Source organism: Habropoda laboriosa, unplaced genomic scaffold (assembly GCF_001263275.1).
Source record: "Habropoda laboriosa isolate 0110345459 unplaced genomic scaffold, ASM126327v1 scaffold23, whole genome shotgun sequence".
Classification (NCBI taxonomy): domain Eukaryota; kingdom Metazoa; phylum Arthropoda; class Insecta; order Hymenoptera; family Apidae; genus Habropoda; species Habropoda laboriosa.
The window spans coordinates 1,676,336-1,684,999 of NW_017100140.1; the positions used below are offsets into that span (position 1 = coordinate 1,676,336).

Below are 8,664 nucleotides of genomic sequence, written 5' to 3' on the forward strand. Positions count from 1 at the left end.
TGAGCAGCTGCATCGACTAATTTATTCAAACCATTGCTCATACGATAGGCCATGATATTGATGTTGTCCAAACGTTGCTTGTACAACACTTTATATCCGGTCAAAAATGTTAAAAATGATTTTGGAGTGACGTACACCTGTCTTCGAAATCTATTAAAGGAAAAAAAAAGAAGATATGTGTAACATTCATAAATTACGATCGTTTGATACAACGATGAAGTTTTACCTGTCGAAGTATTTCACACAAGTATCGTTCACATCATCGTGCACATCTCCCATAACTTCCACTAACTGTTGCTTTACCTCTGGAGTGCATATTATCTTATATTTCTGGAGAAAATGGTCGCCTACAGCGTATAGAGCATCTTTTGGCCACCTCCAGAACCAATTTATCGTGCAACCAGATATAAGACCTGGGAATTTCAATGCCCGAGATCTGAACTTCTCACCAACCTGTAATCCACGCATAAGTATATTTATTATATGTTAATTTATTCCTTTCGTTACGATATTGTACGCTGCTTCTGGGGTAGTTGAGCTGTGAGACTGTACTTTGTTGCAAACAGAGTGTAATATCTGCTACTTTGTCTTATTATGCAAATTATTGTGTCTTTATTCAAGATGTTTCAAATTAGTACATAACGAGTTATAAGGAAATGCACTTCGGAATAATCAAATTTAAAAGATTGGTTAATAATGCAGTTTTGTCACTGGGCTCGGCGGTGAGTGGCTATAGGCTGTGTTAGGATATAGCGAGCGTTCGATGTTGCGTGGCTATAGTCTTTTTTAAGATAAAGCGAGCGCTCGATGTTGCGTGGCTATAGTCTTTTTTAAGATAAAGCGAGCGCTCGATGTTGCGTGGCTATAGTCTGTGATAAGATATAGCGAGTACTGGGCGTAGCTTGATTGTAGTTTTTTTAGGATATAGCGAGCGTTCGATGTTGCGTGCCTTTAGTCTTTTTTAAGATATAGCGAGCGCTCGATGTTGCGTGGCTATAGTCTTTTTTAAGATATAGCGAGCGCTCGATGTTGCGTGGCTATAGTCTTTTTTAAGATATAGCGAGCGCTCGATGTTGCGTGGCTATAGTCTCTTTTAGGGTATAGCGAGCGTTCGATGTTGTACGACTTTAGTGTTTTTTAAGGATACGTGACTATAGTCACATTTAGTAATAAAAGGGTTAAACAATTAAGACTTCTTATATATAGAATATCAGTAGAATGAAATTAGAAGGAGAAAGTGGACACAAGTTTCGTAGTAACCTAAATTTTCACACGCAGAATCTCACCCTTTACAATATATTCCGCTTAGACTATTTCTTTACGAAGACTGACATTACCAATGTTTTATAACAGATTTCCAAATTTAATTTTCTCGAAAACTAAGCTTCCTACGGACAAATTTTATTCTGTATCTTCGACTTATCTTTGCACATAGAATCACCTGTTGCCTAGTTGTACCATTCATTCCAAGACTCTCTGTATTAATCTTGTATTGTATTTCTGGAGAAAATGGTCGCCTACAGCGTATAGAGCATCTTTTGGCCACCTCCAGAACCAATTTATCGTGCAACCAGATATAAGACCTGGGAATTTCAATGCCCGAGATCTGAACTTCTCACCAACCTGTAATCCACGCATAAGTATATTTATTATATGTTAATTTATTCCTTTCGTTACGATATTGTACGCTGCTTCTGGGGTAGTTGAGCTGTGAGACTGTACTTTGTTGCAAACAGAGTGTAATATCTGCTACTTTGTCTTATTATGCAAATTATTGTGTCTTTATTCAAGATGTTTCAAATTAGTACATAACGAGTTATAAGGAAATGCACTTCGGAATAATCAAATTTAAAAGATTGGTTAATAATGCAGTTTTGTCACTGGGCTCGGCGGTGAGTGGCTATAGGCTGTGTTAGGATATAGCGAGCGTTCGATGTTGCGTGGCTACAGTCTTTTTTAAGATATAGCGAGCGCTCGATGTTGCGTGGCTATAGTCTTTTTTAAGATAAAGCGAGCGCTCGATGTTGCGTGGCTATAGTCTTTTTTAAGATAAAGCGAGCGCTCGATGTTGCGTGGCTATAGTCTTTTTTAAGATATAGCGAGCGCTCGATGTTGCGTGGCTATAGTCTGTGATAAGATATAGCGAGTACTGGGCGTAGCTTGATTGTAGTTTTTTTAGGATATAGCGAGCGTTCGATGTTGCGTGCCTTTAGTCTTTTTTAAGATATAGCGAGCGCTCGATGTTGCGTGGCTATAGTCTTTTTTAAGATATAGCGAGCGCTCGATGTTGCGTGGCTAGTCTTTTTTAAGATGTAGCGAGCGCTCGATGTTGCGTGGCTATAGTCTCTTTTAGGGTATAGCGAGCGTTCGATGTTGTACGACTTTAGTGTTTTTTAAGGATACGTGACTATAGTCACATTTAGTAATAAAAGGGTTAAACAATTAAGACTTCTTATATATAGAATATCAGTAGAATGAAATTAGAAGGAGAAAGTGGACACAAGTTTCGTAGTAACCTAAATTTTCACACGCAGAATCTCACCCTTTACAATATATTCCGCTTAGACTATTTCTTTACGAAGACTGACATTACCAATGTTTTATAACAAATTTCCAAATTTAATTTTCTCGAAAACTAAGCTTCCTACGGACAAATTTTATTCTGTATCTTCGACTTATCTTTGCACATAGAATCACCTGTTGCCTAGTTGTACCATTCATTCCAAGACTCTCTGTATTAATCTTGTATTGAAAGTGAAAAATAAAAAGACTCACCGGTGAGAAACACAGAATCACGTGCAACTGATTTCTTGCACGCGATATAAAGAAATCATAAAGATTGTCCGGAGTTGGTGGTCGCCTTGGATCCTCTGCTTTCATTATAGGCGTTACTGTAGTTAAAATATCATCGAGTTCGTCAGCTGGAAACAGATTTGCAACTTCTCCAACGCTTAAGATGTTATTAATATATTCCAGAAAAGCTTCTTCCTTAATTTCATTATCGGTGAATATGAACGTCTGTCCTTTACTTCCGGTACCAGCTGCGCGATAAACCTTTCTTAGATCCTCCATCAAAGTTCCAACATTGTAGCTCCTAGAAGAAAATAATAAAAATAAAATTTTATCGCATACCTCAATTTTCTAATTGATTTATTGCGTGCATTAATAATACATTAGTCACTCCTATAAATTGTTTTCAAAATTTGCACGGACACCTAATTTCGAAGGTTTCACCGAATCTTTATTGATCCATTATCTCGTAATGATTCATTCTAATCAGAAGTACCTTTCGACTAATTACCTGGACAATATTATTTGGAAGAAACTGAACCCAGCAATAAAAGAGGCTAATCGAGTCAAACTTTGTTTGCCTGATCCTCCAACCCCTACCAACATGCCGTTGCTTCGAGGTACTCCAAGGACTCTCGATATACGAATCAAATGCACCAAGGCATCGTGGAAAAATACTAAATCCAAAGACATTCCACGAATGTACTCGTTGAATTGATCCATATTTTGTTCGATTTTTGCTATCACTGCTTCGTAACTGTGAAAGAATATTTCGTGGATTTACTTGAAAATTTTTAATTCCACATTTTTATTAACAAAATTATAACCTCGGTATTTCTTCGTAAATTTTTGGCGCCTCGATCACGAAGTCTTCCGGTTCGTCTCCGGTAGGTTCCGGTGGTTCGCGTAGAAAATTGACGAAATAGGTTTCCACCGATACGTAGAAACTGAAATCTGACCCTAACATCTTCTCGGCTGTTCGTCTTAGAGTACTTTTGAACCATTGAGTGTCCTCGTTAGTTGTAAATCTGATATTTACAAAAGAAACATAATTACTCTAATTTTCAAAAAGAAGAAAAAACAGGATTACTCTAATTTCTGAAGAAATATGATCACTCTAATTTTAAAAAAAGAACTGATTATTCCAATTTTCAAAAGAAAAGCAAGACTACTCTAATTTTCAAAGAGAACGTGATTACCCTAATTTTCAGAAAACATTACTTTAATTTCTAAAAGAGACAGGATTACTCTAATTAACAAAAAAAATAAGACTACTCTAATTTCTAAAAGGCAAACAAGTATTACTCTAATTTCTAAAAAAAAATAAGTTTACTTTAAGTTTCAAAAAAACCAAGATTACTATAATTTTCAAAAAGAATATGAGTACTCTAATTAAAAAAGAAAGTAAGATTGCTCTAATTTACAGAGAGAACATGAATACTCTAATTCCCCCAAAAAACCGAGATTACTATAATATTCAAAAAGAATACGATTACCTACTCTAATATAAAAAAAGGAGAAAAATTTCATTAACCAACCTGTCTGCAATTACACGAGTACATTCATGTTCCCAGAGCTTCAACAATCTAGTTACAGTGTCGCATTCTGCTCTCTCAATTCTTAGAATACCCTCCCAAATTCGAGACAAATCTCTCAAATTGAAAACGTAATGAAACTTCGCCGGTGTTGGTAACATTTTCATCTTAGTCTGTTGCCATAGTACTCTAGTTAGGGGTATCAATTTAGGTAAAAAGTCCACGATATTCTCCTCGAATCTGGTACTACAAAAGTATCCTTGTCCAATAGTTTCTAAACATTTCAAATATTTCGCAAATTTGCAATTAACTACTTAATACCACATACACAATAATTGCAATTTTATTCAATCATTCTATTTCATTCGTGGATAATTATAAATAATAGGAAACTTATTTCTATATTTTACCTAAAAAATAATTAAACAAAAAAGACGAAAATTGATCATTTTTGGTACCTCAATTTAAGAAATTTTAAAAATTAAGAAATTAAGAAATTTAAGGAACTTAAGAAATCTAAGGAGCTTAAGAAATTTAAGAAATTTAAGAAATTTAAGAAAATTAAGAAATTTAAGAAATTTAGGAAATTTAAGAAACTTAAGAAACTTAAGAAATCTAAGAAGTTTAAGAAATTTAAGAAATTTAAGAAATTTAAGAAATTTAAGAAATTTAAGAAATTTAAGAAATTCGTACCACGAGTATCTCTGGAACGATTTAACCCTTTCGTGACCAGTGAGACGCAAATGACCCCGCTTGGATATTGGACTAAATTATCTCACGGAAGACTTCAGGAAATGGGAATTTGTTTAATAAAGATAAACAACTAAAGACACCCTCTACACAGATCTCGAAAGCACTATGCTGTTCGTACGTTTAATATTAATGATTCACGCGCGCGAGAGTACGAGCGACATCGTCGACGAATGATTATGATATTTCGAGTTGGTACACAGCCCTTCTCCGTTTGATCCCGGCAAAGCGTGATAATTGGCACACAGAGAGGCACATTAATGCTCATAAAATGGGAACGGATGAAACGGTGAGGTTGCATTACCTCCGCCGCCACAAGTAAATAGCAAGAAAGGTCTTTGATCGCACAGTACAAAACGACAGGCGCCTTTACCATAATGGCGCGAACTCTGTTGTGATGAGCAGCAAAAAAATATTAATGTTAAAGGGTTAAACTTTTAATTTTACTTTAATTTCGCATCATAATTAAACAACAAATTGAATATCATTTTAATAAAACATTCTTACTAAAAATCGTGTCCATAGATTTGTTCGAAGGCAATGTACAATTAAAGATGTTGAATTGCCTCTTCAATCTCGGTGGAATATCGTTTCTTCCGCCGCCAGGATGAATCATGGCGGCCAATAACTGGATGTCCTGTATGATACAGAAATCGCCTGGTTTGTCCAAAGAATAGAAGCCTTTGTATTCCATCAGTTGCCGGACAATTTCGTTCGTCACTTGATCACCCCATTCGTTAATGTACGGCATATTTATGTCGTCGATGAAAATACTCATTTTCCGACCACCGGGTGGTCCGTAAGTAGTCCCGACCCTTTTTTCCACGTAACTCTCGAACACCCTCTGCGAGAAATGTACTCGTTTGCTTTATGATACGTCGTTAGGCTTCGACTTACTACTTTAGAGTGAATTACCTGAACCATATTTGGCGTGGAGGCCGAGGAAAAGCTGAAGGATTTGTGTAAATGTTCTTCAGGATCGTACTGGGACATGTAGCCTTTGATCATCACTGTTTTTGCAGTTCCCTGCTCTCCTGTTTTATTGGAAATTTTAGTTTTTGGCAGGTTTTGGCGAATAATCGAAGGTAAGTGAGAAGAAATTTTATGGTTGATCGTTTCTTGGGGGACGACTGAAGGTGACTAATTAGAAATTTTGTGTTTGATCATTTTTTGGTGGATAACTGAAGGTGACTAATTAGAAATTTTACATTCCATAATTTTTTGGTGAATAATTAAAGGTGACTAATTAAAAATTTTTAGGTGAATGATTGGAAATTTGACGTTCAATAATTTTCAGGAGAATAATTAGGAATTTTATATTCCATCATTTTTTGGTGTATAATTAAAGATGACTAATGAAAAATTTGATGTTCAATAATTTTGAGGTGAATAATTGGAAATTTTGTGTTCAATAATTTTCAAGAGAATACTTAGAAATTCACTAATTATAAATTTAATACTCCATAATTTTTGGTGAATAATTAAAGGTGATTAATTACGAATTTTACGTCGATTAATTAGAAATTTCATATTTCACAATTTTCAGGAGAATAATGAAAGGTAAGCAATCACAAATTTCATATTTCACAATTTTCAGGAGAATAATGAAAGGTAAGTAATCACAAATTTCACATTTAACAATATTTATTCGAACAATCACCACCCAAAATAATTTACCTATTAATAACACCGCTTTTCCCTGCTTCGCAATTACATCGATCAAAAACAAACTCCTGGTATTATCTATATTCGGCACCAAAATCGTGCAATATTGCAAAATTTCATCCGAAGGGTAAATAAACTCCGGAACTCTTTCCGACCAGTGTATCCACTGGCCATCTTCCGACACCAAGTATTCAAAAATAGTTTCATCTTCCTAAAATAAACATTTTACAAATAAAACCATCCTCGTTGACAAATTCACTCAAACTCGTGTTAATCGTCCAGATTACAGTGCACTGTGGCCAATGACACTTCGATGGATGAGTAACCAAGAACTCCTGCAACGCGTTGCGTTCCTCCAGCTCCAAAACAGCTCCCAAACTCCACATCAGCGAGAATAGAAATATCTTTTCGACGTGATAATCCGGAAGCACTCCTGAACATCAGAAAATTCAATTAGAATCTGAAAGAAACTTAAATTACACACTTTTTTTTATTCAATAAAAATTACACACTGGGTGTTTCTGTTCGTGTACCAAGCAACCCCTCCAACAGATCTATGCACTGTCTAACGTAAATCGCTTCGAGGAGCTTCATTTTCACGGGAAGCTTCGTTTGAACGAAGGTATGAGCGTCGTCGTATATTTTATGGAACAACGGACGAAGAATTTCTACTAATGCAGGTGGTCTTTTCTTGAACCATCCCTGGATATTATTGAAAAAAATGTGCAAATTTGAAAATTGGTAGATTTTTGGAAGTATTCTCTGAGGAGATTTAACACTTCGACGGTTTATCCCGAGTGAGACTTAGGAAATGTGTCGAACAAGGAAGAGTGTAACTCGGGAGAGACACTTAGGAAGGAAGTTAGAAAGGGAGGAGATGTTGTTATCAGGACTGAAATACGGGAGTAGAAATTCGGGTCTGGTGTTTGTCACTCGCCAAGAGGCGCAGGGCAAGCCATAAACCGTCCCAAAATGCCTACACTATATTCCTGATCCTGACGAAGTGAAAGCTCACGAAACGTCGGAACACTTTTCCAAAAGTCTGGATAATAACAATTCTCAGGAATATCTTCGTCACCTCTAAAATAGGGCTCCATTTCAACACAGAAGCGCTTATGAACACCATTCCCATACGAGATATCGTTGCCGGAGACGCGTTATCTACGTTATCCGGCTCAAACACCAATTTCGTGTTCGTTGCCATGATTATTCGATCACCATTGGCCAAAGTCAAGGTTTTATTATCGTCCAACACGGAATTTAAATTCTCGATCCATACTGCGTCTACAGGCCCGTCCAAAACCATCCATAAATTGTCTGTTTTCTTGGTGTGCGTGGATCTCCTCCATATCGTCGAGAATATTCCATCTGTCCAGTCGTTCGTTGCTACGTCTAATCTTCCGAACATTTGAGACGCAGTTATGGCCTGTGGAGAGTGTTAATTGCGTAGGTTAATTGGTTGGTAATGGAAACTTTGGAAGGTCGATGTCGAATTATTCACTTTGGGATTCATTCGGACTTCTTTGTGAGGCATGCCCATTTCTGTTAGCGCTTTCATCAGGGCCCACATGCACTGTGTCTTCCCGGAACCTGTTGGTCCGAGCACCATCAGACCGTGGCGTACCAAGGATGTTTCGTACAACTGAGAGTATGATAGAATTTTTCAAAGATATCGCGACTTCTGCTCTCATGTAACGCGATTCCTCGTAATACAGGAATTCCCCGCATTTAACCCTTTCGTTACTATCAGCGCCTATAGGCGTTTGAAACATTTGCTCGCGCTATACTGTCGAAGCCTTTTGGCCCACTTCCACCTTAAGGGGTTAGGACACGGTAATAGTTTGTCTTGAGAACAAAATATTGTACAGGATACAAATTATTTCTCTAAGTACGAATAGAGTGTTTAGTCAGAGTGAATTCGTAT

General features: G+C 36.7%; 1 protein-coding gene across 1 annotated transcript in view; it reads right to left on the minus strand.

Annotated features, from left to right (window-relative positions):
- Nucleotides 1-8,664, minus strand: part of LOC108580060 (dynein heavy chain 8, axonemal) — a 24,940-nt gene that overhangs the window by 5,839 nt on the left and 10,437 nt on the right. The window contains exons 31-43 of the mRNA XM_017943723.1: nt 8,242-8,382; nt 7,819-8,166; nt 7,253-7,442; nt 7,028-7,170; nt 6,753-6,951; nt 5,991-6,109; nt 5,583-5,919; nt 4,329-4,599; nt 3,618-3,818; nt 3,360-3,547; nt 2,776-3,077; nt 227-453; nt 6-150 (exon numbers count right to left, since the gene is read on the minus strand). Coding sequence (XP_017799212.1) covers nt 6-150; nt 227-453; nt 2,776-3,077; nt 3,360-3,547; nt 3,618-3,818; nt 4,329-4,599; nt 5,583-5,919; nt 5,991-6,109; nt 6,753-6,951; nt 7,028-7,170; nt 7,253-7,442; nt 7,819-8,166; nt 8,242-8,382 — 2,811 coding nt within the window. The remainder of the gene's footprint in view (nt 1-5; nt 151-226; nt 454-2,775; nt 3,078-3,359; nt 3,548-3,617; nt 3,819-4,328; nt 4,600-5,582; nt 5,920-5,990; nt 6,110-6,752; nt 6,952-7,027; nt 7,171-7,252; nt 7,443-7,818; nt 8,167-8,241; nt 8,383-8,664) is intronic.